The sequence below is a fragment of the Sminthopsis crassicaudata genome, chromosome 3 (genome assembly GCF_048593235.1).
Source record: "Sminthopsis crassicaudata isolate SCR6 chromosome 3, ASM4859323v1, whole genome shotgun sequence".
Lineage (NCBI taxonomy): Eukaryota > Metazoa > Chordata > Mammalia > Dasyuromorphia > Dasyuridae > Sminthopsis > Sminthopsis crassicaudata.
In genome coordinates this window covers 67665231-67682074 of record NC_133619.1, presented here as the reverse complement: position 1 = coordinate 67682074, position 16844 = coordinate 67665231, and the positions used below count along the sequence as shown (strand labels likewise).

The 16844-nt window shown below is 35.3% G+C and overlaps 1 protein-coding gene across 5 annotated transcripts in view; it reads right to left on the bottom strand.

Annotated features, from left to right (window-relative positions):
- Nucleotides 1–16844, bottom strand: part of BARD1 (BRCA1 associated RING domain 1) — a 125366-nt gene that overhangs the window by 85645 nt on the left and 22877 nt on the right. For 2 of the 5 annotated variants that reach the window (XM_074298764.1, XM_074298769.1), the window contains one exon: nt 15461–15636. In XM_074298764.1, coding sequence (XP_074154865.1) covers nt 15461–15636 — 176 coding nt within the window. Of the gene's footprint in view, nt 1–15460; nt 15637–16334; nt 16833–16844 lie in introns of those variants that run through there. The other 3 variants (XM_074298767.1, XM_074298766.1, XM_074298765.1) reach the window with 3 other exon arrangements.

Below are 16844 nucleotides of genomic sequence, written 5' to 3'. Positions count from 1 at the left end.
TGGCCTGTATGGCTTCTCTGGTCCTTTTCCACTTCGGCTAAAAATAAAAATCAGACATCCAACTTAAAACTTAAAAGGAAAGACAGTTCTCAATGTAAGCATCACTTTGCAAATCATTTTTCTTGTTTCTCCCTTCAAGCCTTCTTTAAAAAACAACTAATAAAAACACAGAATGATGGAAGAAAAAAAAAAGGTTAGAAAATTCCTAGAAGGGAAAAAACTTTAAGAATCTTTCTCAACCCACTCCCACAAAGTTCCTGCTGAGATGGCATTAGGATGAAGGGAAGAGGGTGGACTGATAAGAGGTTGTTATTCAAAAAGTACAAGAAAAGGCAAAAAAATTAAAAAAAAAATACTGGGGGGGGGGGGGAGAGGAGAAAAACAGTATAAATTAAAGATCATTATCATCCACAATGATAAATTATTTGTCTGCCAGGCCTGTTACAATTAAATCTCTAAAATTCTATTATATTTGGGGGGGGGAGTTTTTTTTTGTTTGTTTTTTGGTAAACATCTTTATACATAATAAAAAGAACATCAAATAAAATCTCTCATACCACTACATTCTAGTATCCTTCAAACAACAACAACAAAATAACACAACTATAAGGGCCTTAGAAACTTGTAGCAGAGTATGAGAAAAATAATGTGGATGATGGAACTTAGCTTCATTTTATTCAATGTAAAATTCTCAAGTGTGTTTATTCTTGAGTTTCTCTTTGGTCCCTTCCCTCAGCTGTAACACAAAGTTAATTTAATTCTTTTCTGGGATTGAAACCTCTTTACAATATGTTCTTGCCTTTCAAATGCTGGCAAGGGAATTAGAAGCTGAGATGTTATTTCTAATTTCCCTCTGGATATTTTATATTTACACAATGTATTTCATAGCATTTTTTTTTTACCTGTTTAAAAAATATTAATGCATCTAGGTTGGCAGGCTGGAAACTCCAATCTAATCTAAAGTCTAAAATTAGCCAATTTCTCTTTTCCTTCTTCAGCTAATATTTCTGCTTTCATTTCACCTTAGTTTAAAGCCAGAATAACTTCTAAAGGTTTTCAAGTAGTTCATAGAAGAAAAGAATCACAGATCAGAGAACTTAGCTGATGTGACCAAGGTTATAAAAGGCAGCAAATGTCAGGACTAGGATTTGAACTCATGGCCTGTAATTCCCAATCTGGAATTCTCTCCACTACATCACCCTTCCTCTATAATGGTCATAATCTCCTTTAAACATTAAAATGCAATAAGCTAAAAATTAACATATTTATGATATATGAGAAACATATTTCTCATGTTTGTTTCTCTAGTATATAATGTATGTGTAGGCAGGGAAACCTGAGTTCAAATTTTGCCTCAGAAATTTATTAGCTGCATGGCTTGAAGCAGGTCCTTTAAGCTCATTTATAAAGCCAAGATAATGATTCCATCTATTTCTCAGGGTTGTCATAAGGAGCCAATGAGATAAAAATATGGTGCTTTATAAACCTTAAGGGGCTCTATAAATGTTATCAAAAAAGTAAATCAAGAGAAAATTAAATTTTTTCCATTGACAACAATCCAGCAAAAACTTAGCTGAATGAATGGAAACCTTGAAGGCCAGTAAGAAGAGGACTTGCTAAATCCCGTGTATGATGCTCAGGACACTCCTCAAACTCAAAATCCTCCAAAGGCTCCCTTTTCTACCTGGCATCCCCGGTCTTCAACAAGCAGATATGTCTCTACCTTTCCTGCTCATACACTTTTTTCTATATATTCTGAGGCCCAGATAAAGAGAAATGTCACGTTCACCTAGCTTTTCCCACTTAAATGACTTTGCTAGCCTGTTCCTTAAAGCCCACCATTAACTGCAAAGGTTCTCCTGCTTTCTTAATCAAAACCTCTGATCTGTCTGGACAATCTCCTCTCTTTCTCCAGCTGTCCCTAGGATTCTTTCCTGTTACACTGGAACAAAGATGGAGGTCCTGAGCAAAAAAAGACCTGGAAACCAGACGTCTTTTGAAGGAAGAAGTGACAAACTTTGACCGTTGATTGTGTGGAGTGGGGTTAAGGAGGAATTAGAGAAACTCAATGTCTTCTCCCTATTTTCTCAGAATTTGTCCTTTTCTGAATCCACCTTTCTCCTTTCTCTATTTTCATCTTATAGTTAACTAATTCAAATCTATACAGTCAATTATCAAACTCCCTGCCTCCCTTGAGCTACTGCTCCTCACACATGTCGGAATAGGAACACCCTGACAGGACAACTGGTGTTTGTTTCCTTGTCTCTCTCTGTAGCCCCAGGGCTCAGCACTACACTTGGCACAAAGAAGCTCTCTTACAAATGGGACTGGTTGACTGCTGATTGACTGAATGGAGACAGGGGAAACCACACAACTGTTATCCAGGTATTTTAACAATTCATGTCATCCAACTTCAAGCAACTTCTTATCACAGTAAGATAAATAAAGAAATAGTATTTATTTTGTATAATATATAATGTACATATCAATTAATAAATAGTAAGTAAAATTTTAAAAGAGAAATAAATAAAAATTTAAAACATATAAAGTTCCTTTATTTCTTCCTAACTAGTTGCCATCTTGCTCCCTTGGAAACAATTCCGAACCTCTTTTTTCCGCAGGCTCACTCCCTCAAACATTTAAGGACTTTGCCTCCTATATTAATGAGAAAACTGACGCCATGGATTACTTCTTACCCTTTTCATCTCACAACCTCTGGGCTCTCTGCCCTCCTTTTCCCCAAACTCTAACAATGAGGTAACCTTAATATTGGTCAACACCAACCTTTCCGTTGCTTCCTATCTCCTCCCAGTAGATGGCAACCTCAATCACCTCTTTCTAGAATCTTCATCCTCTTCTATACTGGTTCCTTCCCTACTTCCTTGAAGCAAACATGAGCAAATTAACTGAATCTTTAAAAAAATACTTCATTAGCCTTTACTGGGCCCTCAAGCTATCGCCCTCACCCTATATTGTTTAGGTTATCATTTATTTTTATAATTTATAATTCAATTTATTTAGCTATTTATTTTTAATAATTTAATAAAGTTTATTTTATTTATAATTTATATTTACACCTCACCATTCAATGCAACCTCACCTCTGCAAAATTACCAATGATTCCTGTCTCTCGGTTGCCTCATCTGCTATCACAGTCTCTCCCCAGGTCAGTTAGCTCCTAATTACCATCTGCCCTTGAGACATCCCTTAGGCATCTCAAACTCAACATGTCCAAAAGGAAGCTCATCCTCTTCTCCCCAAATCCATTACTCGCCCATCTTCCCCTTTTCTCCGTAAGGAACCAATATTCTTACATCTTGGCATTTTTTCTGACTACTCCTTTCCCTCACACCTCACAGACAATCAAATGTCAACTCTTGCTCCATCTCTCCCCAAAAGACCTCTTGTACCCAGGGCCCTTCTTTCTACTCAGAACCGCCATCTTGGTTCAGCCCTTGTCTATCTCCTCTCACTTTGATAGTGTTCTACTTCTCTCAAAGTCTTCCTAACTGGACTCGCTGACTCTCAAGTCTCTCTCCTCCTCTCCCTTGTCCACATTAGCCAGCAAAGTGATTTTCTGTAAGCGTAGATCTGACCACATCACTTTGCTAGTCTGGCCTCTAGGATAAATTAAGAACTCTTCAGGCTAACTTTTTAAAATCCTTCACAATCTTGTTCAGGCCTATTATTTTCAGACTCCATGTACTTATTACTCCCTTCCCAATTATTTTCTTCATCGATCCCTTCCTAACTCTCCCACTACCAATTAGATATCTGCTTTATTGAAGCAGATAGTAGATGGTTAAGACTTGAGTTTAAATCATTAGCTAAGGGATCCTGGGCAAGTTAATAAGCCTCTGTGACTCAGTTTCTTTTTTCTTTTTTTTTTTTTTACATATACTTTTATTTATTTAGAATTTTTTTTTAATAATATATCCCTTGTATTCATTTTTCCAAATTATCCCCCCCCTCCCTCTACTCCCTCCCCTAGATGACAGGCAATCCCATACATTTTACATGTGTTACAATATAACCTAGATACAATATATGTGTGTAAATACCATTTTCTTGTTGCACATTAAGTATTAGATTCCGAAGGTATAAGTAACTTGGGTAGATAGACAGTAGTGCTAACAATTTACATTCACTTCCCAGTGTTCCTTCTCTGGGTGTAGTTGTTTCTGTCCATCATTGATCAACTGGAAGTGAGTTGGATCTTCTTTATGTTGAAGATTTCCACTTCCATCAGAATACATCCTCATACAGTATTGTTGTTGAAGTGTACAGTGATCTTCTGGTTCTGCTCATTTCACTCAGCACCAGTTGATGTAAGTCTCTCCAGGCCTCTCTGTATTCCTCCTGCTGGTCATTTCTTACAGAGCAATAATATTCCATAACCTTCATATACCATAATTTACCCAACCATTCTCCAACTGATGGACATCCATTCAACTTCCAGTTTTTAGCCACTACAAAAAGAGCTGCCACAAACATTTTGGCACATACAGGTCCCTTTCCGCTCTTTAGTATTTCTTTGGGATATAATCCGAGTAGTAGCACTGCTGGATCAAAGGGTATGCACAGTTTGATAACTTTTGGGGCATAATTCCAAATTGCTCTCCAGAATGGCTGGATTCTTTCACAACTCCACCAACAATGTATTAGTGTCCCAGTTTTCCCACATCCCCTCCAACATTCATCGTTATTTGTTCCTGTCATCTTAGCCAACCTGACAGGTGTGTAGTGGTATCTCAGAGTGGTCTTAATTTGCATTTCTCTGATCAGTAGTGATTTGGAACACTCTTTCATATGAGTGGAAATAGTTTCAATTTCATCATCTGAGAATTGTCTGTTCATATCCGTTGACCATTTATCAATTGGAGAATGGTTTGATTTCTTATAAATTAGGGTCAGTTCTCTATATATTTTGGAAATGAGACCTTTGTCAGAACCTTTAACTTTAAAAATATTTTCCCAATTTGTTACTTCCCTTCTAATCTTGTTTGCATTAGTATTGTTTGTACAGAAACTTTTTAGTTTGATGTAATCAAAATCTTCTATTTTGTGATCAATAATGATCTCTAGTTCTCCTCTGTGACTCAGTTTCTTGATTTGTAAAAATACAATAGCAATCCCAACTTCACAGGGTTGTTGTTAAATCAAGCTAAATCAAATAAGACAATATAAGTAAAAGTATGTTGCAAATCTTAAAAGCACTATATAAATGGGCTAAGCTTTTAGCCAAGTGCTATAGAAAATATTATAAATTAACTCATACACACACACACACCCCTTCAGATTTAATTTTCCTAAGAGTTTCAGTTTAAAAAAAGGAAGGAAGCAAGGGAGGAAGGGAGAGAAGGAGGAAAGGAAAGGAGGGAGGGAGGGAGGCAGAGAGGGAGAGAAGGAAATGTACTAACGAGACAGTTTCAAATGGAAGAGATACATTTATAATGGTGAGATTGATATGGGCATCTCCTATAAGGGTGAGAGATAATTGGGCTAAGCATTATACCAGAAAGCATGACCAAAGGAAGGCCTCTAGCATATTGGACAGTCACCCCAAAATCTCTCCAAAGAGAGTGAACAACTAAGAATGGACCAAAATGAGAAGGCAAGGATGGAACAGGATTTGTACGAATGAAGAAAATAACATCCCAATGAGATGACAAAGTATTGAAATATGGATGTGGCAGGCCAACTCATAAGAGATTCCACAGGAAAACAAACAGTGGTTTGGACTCGGATGATCCAAGCTGGATCCTGGTTCTGTTATTTACTACCTTTGTGGTTCTGAGAAAAGTTGCTTCTCTTTTAAAGATGAACGAGAAGTGGCAACTGATCTGTCCAAAGTTACACACGCAGAGTCAGAGGGGAGACCTGAAACCAGTCCTCCACTCTGTCCATGGCTCCATAATGTCTCATAAATGCCAGGTTCTTTCTATGTGGTGGATCACCATCAAAAATAATGTACTAGGATAAGTAATGGGACAATTTGATGAGTCTCAAGTTTTCACACTATCGATAACTTTATTAGAAGAGGGTCTTAATCTGTCACTTCACTGGTATAAGGAATTTTCAGGGGAGGCAACTTCTTTCATCACTGCAAGCTGGCACCCTTTCTTGGCAGTTCCTAGGACATCTCTAAGGAGGTTGTATGCCACAGGATCACTGAGCCACGTTATCCTATACAACACAGTCCCTCTTCCTAAGAACCCAACCATTTACTTGATTTTTCTAAGACCTCACTTACAGCATTCTGATATTTACATCATTTACATAAATACAACTTACATATTCTGATTTTACAGACAGGGAACTTTCATCAAAATTGCATATTTTTTTTTTAAGGGCAGTGTGTTTACAATTTGAAAATAGATCAGTCAAATTGACTGCATTACCTTCCTAGCCACAATTGATTTCTGCTATAAGATCAGTGACAGGATCCATTTTCTAAATGAAGTTACAGAAGACACAATGCTTTTCAAACAGCAAGAACATTTTCTAACTCATAAAACACTTCCAAGCTTAGCAAAATCTTTACAACAAGAAGTATCAGGAATTTTTAAAATACCATAAGTCCAATAAAAAAATTTTCCAAACATTTATATGCTGCATGTCTGACTCTTCATGACCCCATTTGGGGTTTCTTGTCAAAGATACTTGTAATGGCTTGCCTCCAACTCATTTTACAGATAAGGAAACTGAGTCAAACAGGATGAAATATCTTGTCCAGGATCATATAGTTCACAAATGTCTGATTTGAACTCAGGTGCTCCTGATTCCAGGACTGGCGCTCTCTATTCACTGTGCCACATTTTTTAAAAATCCTACCCACATTTTGTAATAATAGCTTTTTTATTTTCAAAATATATACAAAGATAGTTTTCAACATTCACCCTTGAAAAACCTTATGTTCCAAAATTTTCTCCCTTCCTTTGCCCCATCCTCTCCCCTAGACAGCAAGTAATCCAATATATGTTTAACATATGCAATTCTCCTAAACATATTTTTACATTTATCATGCTGCACAAGAAAAATCAAATCAAAAAGAAAAAAAAAGAAAAAAAAAAAAAGAGAGAGAGAGAGAGAAAGAAAACAAAAAACAAGCAAATAACAACAAAAAAGGTGAAAATACTATGCTGTGATCCATATTCAGTCCCTATAGTTCTCTCTCTGGACAGATGGTTTTCTCCCACTGCAGGTCTATTAGAATTGGTCTTAATCACCTCACTGTTGAAAAGAGCCAAGTCTTTCAACTGATCATTACATAATCTTGTTGCTGCTATGTCCAATGTTCTCCTGGTTCTACTGGCTTCACTTAGCATCAGTTCATGTAAGTATCTCCAAGCTTTTTTGAAATCATCCTACTGATTGTTTCTTACAGAACAATAATATTCCATTACATTCACATATATTTATTCAGCCATTGCCCAATTGATGGGAATCCACTTAGTTTCCAGTTCCTCCCAGCCACATTTTTTAAAGTCCACTTGAATTGGGGGGGAGGGCACTCAAGACCATTAGCCCATACTTAAAAAAACAAAATATCAGATTTCATTCTTCACCTCAACAAAAATCCCCCCAAAATACATCCATAATCACTTCTCAATCAATCATATGACAAATGTGGAGACACAAAAATAATACAGTCCTGATCTCCACATGCTTTCATTATATTAGGGGAGGTAAGATTTATAGATCTGATCATATACCAAAAATAAATAAATAAATGGATAAATGAATGAATGAATAAAAAAATAAAGAGTGCAAGGTTGGTTAAGGAGGGAGAGCACCAGTGGGTAGGAGAATCAAAAAAGGCTTTGTGTAAGAAAAGCTTTAAATGAAACAAGGTTCTAAGTGGAGGAGATAAGGTGGGGGAGAAACTAAAGGCGGAATGTCTATCATGTGAGAGGAATCAGAAGTTAGAAGTTTTTCTAACCTGTAGAGTTAGTCTGTAGAGAGAAGAGCTAGAAAGATAATATAATGTGCAGACATAGTATCATAGAACACAGCTCTTGAATAGTCTCAGCAGATAATGTAATGCAGGAAAAAAAAAATACACATTCAATTAAGGTCAGTTAGCTAATTAGCAGATGAGACTAGATTCAGGGTCTATTATTCCTCCATAAACAACATGTCCTTGGATATAAATGCAAATTTTAGGGCCTTAATAAGTTGCAGCAATCTTCCTGATATCATAATATCCAAATAAGCCAAAGACTTCTATGAGAGACTCATTATAGATCAACCCCCTACTCACTATGTCAAGAAACAGTCCATTTAATGTAAGGTACAAAACAAAGTTATCAAGCTGAAAAACTGAAATCCAAATAAGGTGGGGACATGGAGGAGGTAAGATTGGGAATCCCATAGCCAGAAGTTTTGTGTCTAGATTCAACAAGGCCTTTTCACCAGTGATAAGAAAGCTTTAAAAGAAGTCTCTTGTGATAAAAATCTCTATTCTAAGGAGATCAAAATAGAAAATACTTCCAGAACTTTTTTTTTAAAAGGGGAGATTTAGAATTATAAGGATTTCATTTAAGCCATAGAAATATGTGTATGTTTGGGTAAAAACATACTTTGTGTGTATGTACTTAATGTGTATGTACACACATACATAAATATATACACAAAAGACAATAAAAAGTTATATATGTATATCTATACATACACATACAAAAGGCATAGAAAAGTTGTATATCTATTTATATGTGCATGAAAGATACAAGTTATATATGTAATATATCACATACATACACAAAAGTTATAGAAAAGAAAGTTATAAATGTGTATCTATACATACATACATAAAAGAAACAAGTTACATATATATGTATCTATTCATACACAAAAGGCACAGAAAAGGATGTGTCTTTATATACAGGCATGTGTGCATTCCTACATACATAAAAGACATAAAAATTTCATAATTTTTCCAAAGTCCCACAAGAAGTGCTTAAAACAGGTCTAATTATTCTTACCTACAGAATAAGCTCCTAATGGCCTCAATCCACAAGGACACTAGGCTCTGTTCATTCAACAATCAACTGTTCTTAAGAATGCTGAGCAACACTAAGAGTTAAAATTTCCAGTACTGGGCACATAAGGAGCTTACTAAATGTTTATTAATTGATTGGTTTTATGACTCCAGTCTAATTCAACTAATCAGGTAATTTTTAATGGATAAATAACAATTGCATAAATCTTAAGTAAGATTTGCTAAACGAATTCCCTTATATTATGGTGGCAGAGTGGTACTGAAAATGCGCTAGACTGCCAGTCAAGACCTAAGTTCAAATCCCAGTTCTCCTACTCTTGAATGAGTTTGGTGAAAAGTCATTTCTTTACCTCGCTGGTCTCAGTTTCCTCATCTGTAAAATGAGCAACTGAACAGAAGCCCTCAAGGTCCCTGCGAGCTCCAAACCTCTCTTCTCAGGCACCCAGGCCCACCAACTACGCTTCCTCCCTCAATGAGTGTCATGGCACCTAGAGAGAGAATTTATTGGCAAATCTGCCCATTAATTCTGCCTACTAGTCAGAAATAGCAAAAACATTTTCCCCCCAAGTCTGCTCTATTGGTATACAACCAAAACTAGTCACAGCTGCACCAATATTTAGGAGCAAATATTCATGCAAGGATGTAATATATCCATGCATATGTTTATATATCACATGTGTTTCCATTTGAACAAATACTCTCTTCTTACATAAAATAAAAACTAAGTTTCTTAATATTGATGTGAAAAACAGAACTGCCCTCCTTGAATTTACTCATTTCAGGATAGAACATAAAATATTGAGACAGAGATGTATAGAGAGCTAGGGAGCTACTTTTCCAAATTTTTCCCATAATGCAACAACAAACTGGAAAAAAAGAGAGGCAATTAGAAAATGTGGCTTAGCTATCATTAATCTGCATCAAAGGGATATAATGATGCACATTGTGTGCCTTTCCAATTACTCTCCATTATGGGTTTCACAACAGAAGTTAAGAAATCTCTTTGACAAACTAGTTCTTTATTAAAAATCAAAGGGAGCGCTTTGCTACCATCTGCGCAACATTAACAGCTTCACTGAAGAATGATTACTTTCTAAGTTAAGAAATATTCAGCTCTATAAAACACACATGCACACATACATACCACTATTCAAACACTCACCTTTAGCTATAAAATGTCACAATATACATGAAACACTATGCCATTCATTAAAGGAGGACCACTCCCTCTCCCCATACTAGAAAATGGAGGAAAAAAGGGAAATTGCAATCTTATGAAAGCATAATCAAAGTTTAATCTATCTTACTATTCCCCAGCACCAACACATGCTTAAAAGAAACTGACCAACACCTGCAAGGTCTGACTTAAAACAAGGAGAGGGAGCAAATGAAAAAATTTTATTAAAAAAAAAAAAAAAAAAAAAAAAACTTTAAATTTAATGCCTTTAGTGGAAAAAACCAGCTTATGTTATAAAGAATAAGGTAAAATTATCCATAAATGGCTGTCAGGAAAATTTATGACAGACAATCTCTTCTCTTTAAAGTACACTGAACCGAGGAAAATCTGCTTGAGTATTTAGAAGCTCATTCTGGAAAGCATTACTATAAATCAGGCGCCTTTATCTCTAGTCTGCCATATACTATGTCCATGATTTGACAAGTTCTTCCTAATTACCCACCTTAATTACAGTAATTATATATTTTATAGTAAATGCAAGTAATAAGGTTCATTTGGAAGATAAATTATCAAATACAGGGGCATTTTGGTGTGTTTTTTTTAAAAGGGAAAGTATGACCATTCCATTGAATTCATTCTGCTGGTCTTCTATATGTGCACATGAGCACATGCATTAACATATGTGTGTACATAAGCATGTTATGTGTACATGAACAGAGATAGAAAGATAATAAAGGGGCACATCTGTATCTCAATTTTTACTTCAATCTATCATCTACCTCTATAACAAAAAATAAGAGTATTAAAGATAATAGTTAATCATGTAAAGAGCATGTAGAAAATACTCATAACAAGCATTTATTAAATTCTTACCATTAGAATAAGGTAAAATATATTTTTCTTATGTAATGCTAAATTAAAATTAAATGATATATTTTAATACATAACATATATATCATTATATCACATATGTATTATGTTGACATTACATATACTATCTAATAATATTATATGTGTACATATCCATATATACATACATACATATGCATTTGGGGGGGGGGAACATGGATAATCTGAAAATTTCTTTTTAACTTGACTTTAAATATTTATAATACAGGCTGCATTTTTCTTTTTCTTTTTTTTTTTTCTCATTTGGGTGGGAGAGAAAGAAGGCAAACTTTTGCTTACTGAAAAATACATAAAATTTAATTTAGAAATCCAATTGTAGCAACACTAGAAGGTATCCAAACAGTGAAGCATAAAGCCATTTCACAAGGGATCTCACCTAGGCAGTGAAGATTATGATCAATACTCTGATATTAGACATCTGAAAGAATAGGAAAATGACTTTTGAAAATGAACTATGTGCCCTCATTCTTAGGCAGGAGACCTTCCTACCAGGTGAAGGCACATACAACAAAGTTTCTGCCACCACCAGGGATCCATCAATATCTGCTTTTCTGAAGTTTCAAAAGCAAAATTCTTAGGCTCTCATTCATATGTGGTGAACCTCCCAATATGAAGCCTTCCCGCTGCTCCCAATGGGGTACCTACAAAAGCTTGCTGACTGATACGGCTGTCCTGCCATTAAGGGTCATTTTACTTCACCATGGATCTGACAATTACTTTTGTCAGTTAACAGACACCATACAGCTTGCTGTGCTACAATCAGTTAAATAGGAAGGACTGGAAAAACGGGGGAAACATACTGTGGCTTCTATATGGCAAAGAACCAGAACTTCAAGGCCACAATGGGGCCATTAATCAATGTAAGCTCTGGACACAGAGCAACCGTTAGTCACAGCCTGCTCTTGCTAGCAAGAAATATCAATGGCAACATGCTGAATTAAGTCTCTGGTCCTATAAAGCTTGGGAAGCATCCTAAACGCAGGTCCTGGGATGGCACACAGTTGGAACTTATAAGTTCAGATACCTCCACTACTCCTTTCTATTCAAGGACCTCAGCTTAAGATGCCCAAGACTAGGACTGTAGTAAAGGTCTAGGCCATGAGTTCTGGTCCCCCTTTTTCTGCTGAAGGGCTCATAAGGCTTGCAGGATCAACACGACAGTACACTCAAATTATACCTGCAGACACCTGAATCTAAGGAAAGAGACTGCCGTAAAGTCAGCCTATCTAATTATGTAGGAAGACCCAGATCTGGAATGCTGCTTCTAGTTATTACAGTGACCCACTTCTTATTTTGAAATATAAACCACTTGGATTTTTGTAGTATTTTCCATTATAAAACCATAAAGTTTGGGAGCCAGTCATGAAGCACTGTTCTACCTACGGCTTCTCTGAACCCAGAAATGGGCAGGGAAACATGAGTCTGTTCAAGGACAATATAACCTAGGGTTTGGGGAATAGGAATGTATTACACAAAGAGTTAAACCTCATCATTACAATGTTCACATTTATATATACATACACACACATACACACACACAGGTATATGTGTGTGTGTGTGTGTGTGTGTGTGTGTGTGTGTGTGTGTGTGTATACACACAAATATGTATATATTAGAGGCTTGAGGTTGTTTTTTTGATGGATTGCTTTTCTCTTCTTCCTCTTTGTTTTTTTTTTTTTTTTTAAACAAAACAGAATTATTGTTGAACTCTGAAAGACTTAGAATTTCTGATCAACACAATGACCAAGCAGGATTCCAGGGGATTCATGATGAAACATACTAGTCATCTCCTGACATAGATGATGGGATTCAAAAGTGAAGACTGGGGAGGGTGTCTATGTGTATAACATGTCTTCTAGGTTTATACATGTAAATATTTTTCACATGTTTTGTATGTCTTTCTTCACCTGGAATTAAGACCTCCCATCTAAGACTGAAAGAAGGATTCCTTTTTAAAAGTCATTCAGTATTCTGTCATTCATTCGGGTGGCCAGTACCAGGAACAGCAATTTATTATTTGCACTGACCCAATGAGATACCTCACGATATGTGTGTATATGTATTTATAGTCTAAGTCTTCCACAGTTACCTGATAAAAAAACTATTTTATTAGAAATTTTTAAAAGAGTAAAAATAATCACCAAAACCAATCGATACATCCAAAAATATGTTTTTTAATTTATGTATATCGTATATAAAATTGTGTATGTACATAAACATGCATACTCTAACTCCTCTTTAGAGATTCCACATATGTATACATGTATTTGTGCGTGTGTGTATATATGTATATACATGCTGATGTGCATGTGTATGTATTGCAAGCATGTGTTCATGTATGTGTGCATATACACATATGTATGTGTATATATACACACACATATACACAGGACATGATTACTGTTTTTGCTTGATCAAATGTTTCTAATGATGACACTGGTTACCATTTTGAATAGGAAGAAGAGAAAGCAGGCTTTTACTTATTAAAAAAATAAAATTTAAATTAAAAATGAAAATAAAATGAAATTTAGAAGAAAACATATAAGCAAGAGGTTTAGGTTTTTTAAAGTAACATGTACTTCTTAAAAAGAATTTTTATTAATGAGTATTTTTTTAACATTACCATGATTTTCTCCGAATCCTTCCCCTTTGCCTCCTTGAGAGCCATCCTTAACAATAAATATGCTCTTTTTAAAAGAAAAAACTATGTAAAAGACTTGTGGTTTCACACATAAATCTTTCTTTTTTCTTCTTAAGAAAATATTTAATAATTTTAGTGTTTGTTAATTTTGTAATAAAAATAATAAAATATCCTTTTTTATTATGCAATGGCTTTATGATTTGGGAAGAAAAGCAAACACAGAGGTAACTATAGACAATATAAAACAAAAAGTAACAATAAAAATTTATCTTAAAAAAAAACTAGCTCATCACTGTAGCTGCATGACTCAGAGTCTCTTTTCAGACAATGAATAGCTAACAAAAAAAAAAAAAAAACTTTTAAGTGATCAACTATGTCTGTCAGAAAACCAACCTTATTAAATTAAATCATCACCCAGAGACTTGTTCACCAATGATGCATTTTTTCAGCCCTAGTAACATGCTGAAGAAGTTTATTAAAAATAAGGTTTTAGAGGAATTCTGATGTATATCAGTAAAGGTAATGAAGTTTTAGGTTTTTGAAATGTAAATAAAAAGTCAACAACAGTTGATATTTAAAGTTCCCACTTTATAATCATTATGCATTTTTTCCATGGAACAACTTTGTGAAGAAGTTACTCTGGATGTTATTATCCCTAATTTTAAAATGAGCTAACTGAGGTAAGATTAGAATAGGAGAATCAGGAGTTAAAATTCTATTTTTTTTTATCTATTCTATTTTTGTCATTTAGTACCTCATTGAAGTTCCATAGGAAAAAAAAAATCTAGTAGTGTGCTGACTGCAATGTCTACACTCTGAAAAGAGCCTCATGACCATATAGAAATAAAGCTAGATCTGATGACTTTAGAAGATGGTTTTTATGGTTTATTCTGAGATAGCTATTTATCCTATTTTATCAGTAACAAAATGACCAACAGGAAGTCCCTGAAAACTCTTTCAGGATCCAAACTCAAGTTCTCCAAAGCCACATTTTCCACGTATCCAGCTATTTTGGCCAGTAAACCTCCTGCTTTGCAGCTGACAAAAACACCCCATTCCATTGGGATTTAAAAAAAAACAAGAGCTAACAGCAGCCTGGAGCAGCTTTCCCATTCCACATCAATCATCATGGCAGGTGTCAATTTAGAAGAGGCCCTCCCACAGAGAAAAGGGAGGATGTCATTCTGGTCAATGAGAAAAACAAGGATTCCAAAATCCAATTACTAGGAAACTCCAATCACCTTACCTTCTTTTCATCCCTAATTAGTTCTCTGGAGAAAACATTTGAAGTGCACATTCAGTTAATAAACCAAATCTAAAAACAACTAGGATCAGCCAACCACAATTTCATTAGGGAAGAAAAGGACAGTGAATATCGGATTTTACTTCTCCTTCAAAACACGTCAAATGACATAGAGTACTGTCAATTGTTTTTGTCCATATCTGCTTAAAAATACATTTTAATGAAGTAAGCAATGTTGCATTCCCCCCCCCTAAAAAAAAAGAAAAAGAAAGAAAATCACCATTCTTTAATTTTATGATGTTTCAGGAGCTAAACTTAGAATTATAATGTTTCATGAAGTAAATTTCTAACTCAAATGCTTTTTGTTTCTTTTTTGGGGAGATAGGTACAGTGAAAGGGAAGGTGGGGAGAAAAGACTTCTGCAGCTCCTTTTGTGTGAACCCACTATATGTTCCAAACAACTGTTTAAATATAGAAAGCCATTTTTACCAAGAGCCCTAAAGGAGTCCTCCTCACCTGTACCTGGGCTGTTGTGTAAGAGATTCCGAAGCTTGCTGCACAGCTGGATCATGCTGTCTAACTGTCGGTTAATCTTCACGTCCTGTATCCAAGCAGGTGTATGACACACTGGACATTCTGAACCGATGCAGTCGCTCACACACATACTTAAAGAGAATAAACATTTTGAAATTAGCCCAGCACTGGAAGTCCAAAAGAGAAAAAGTTTAAGATTTATTAGACCACTACATCATCCAAATCACATTAGTTTTTGCTTAATTACAGAAAAGATCAATAAGTTCAAATTTTTACCACAAAGCTTTTTCAATTACTTATTTTTTTAAATTTGCTCTTATATTTTTGAATAGTTAGAATCCTCACTTCTTATTTGATTGGTAATTAAGTAATCCTATAAATTAAAAGCTAACCCACATGGATAGCCCAAGGGGGTAATTCCAGAAAACCAAAAACTGAGGAGGGAAACCTCAAAATAAACTTTTTTTTAGAAAGATACCTTTTTATCATCCACAAATTTTAATCTAGTAACCCGTTTACTGTAGTGTCTATATTTTGAAGAGAGTCTTGGGGATATGCATTAGTAAAGCTGTGACTTTTGACTTGAGTTGAGTAGAATTAAAATAATCATGTAATCAATAATTATTAAGCTTCTGTGATGTGCCATACACTGTTCTAGTAAGCACTGGGGATAAAAAAAAGAGACAATATAATACCTGCACTTAGGAAGCTTACAATGTAGTAGAGGAGACTATGCAAATTAAAAAATAAAAACAAAAAACGGTACATGAAAGATCTACACAAAAAATAAAATAGTCCCTACTTTCAAAGAGCTTAGGATAAGACTCACATCCAGATTCAATACAGTGGAGAGCCACAAAATCAAATAATATATGAGGGTAAAGAGGGAAAATCACTGCCTAGTAGGAAGAAAAGGGGGAAAATCAGAGAAGGCTTCATGGAGGAGATAGACACAGGAAAGTAATCAAGCTTCAATGAGGCAGTGATGAAGATGTAACTCTGAAGCCACCTGTGTGTATTTAAAGTTTACTAGAATGGATTCAAGGCTGAATCAATATTTTCCCTGGAACAAAACTACAGCTGTTACACACATCAAAAGCAGAGAAGGGCGAGTTCTTGACAAATGACAGTCAGGTAATTTTGCCACAGTCACAGGAAATTTTTATGGTTCTCATAAAGGTGGTTTCAAGGGACTTAGAAAAGAGGACTTTTTTCCCTTTTTGTCTGAATGTTTCAGGTAGTTTTTGAATCACTGATCTTTTGAGTGTGTCCCCCATACTGACTCCTATGAGGTCCATTTCCTCAGTCTATATTGGGAAAGTTATTTAACGTTATCTAG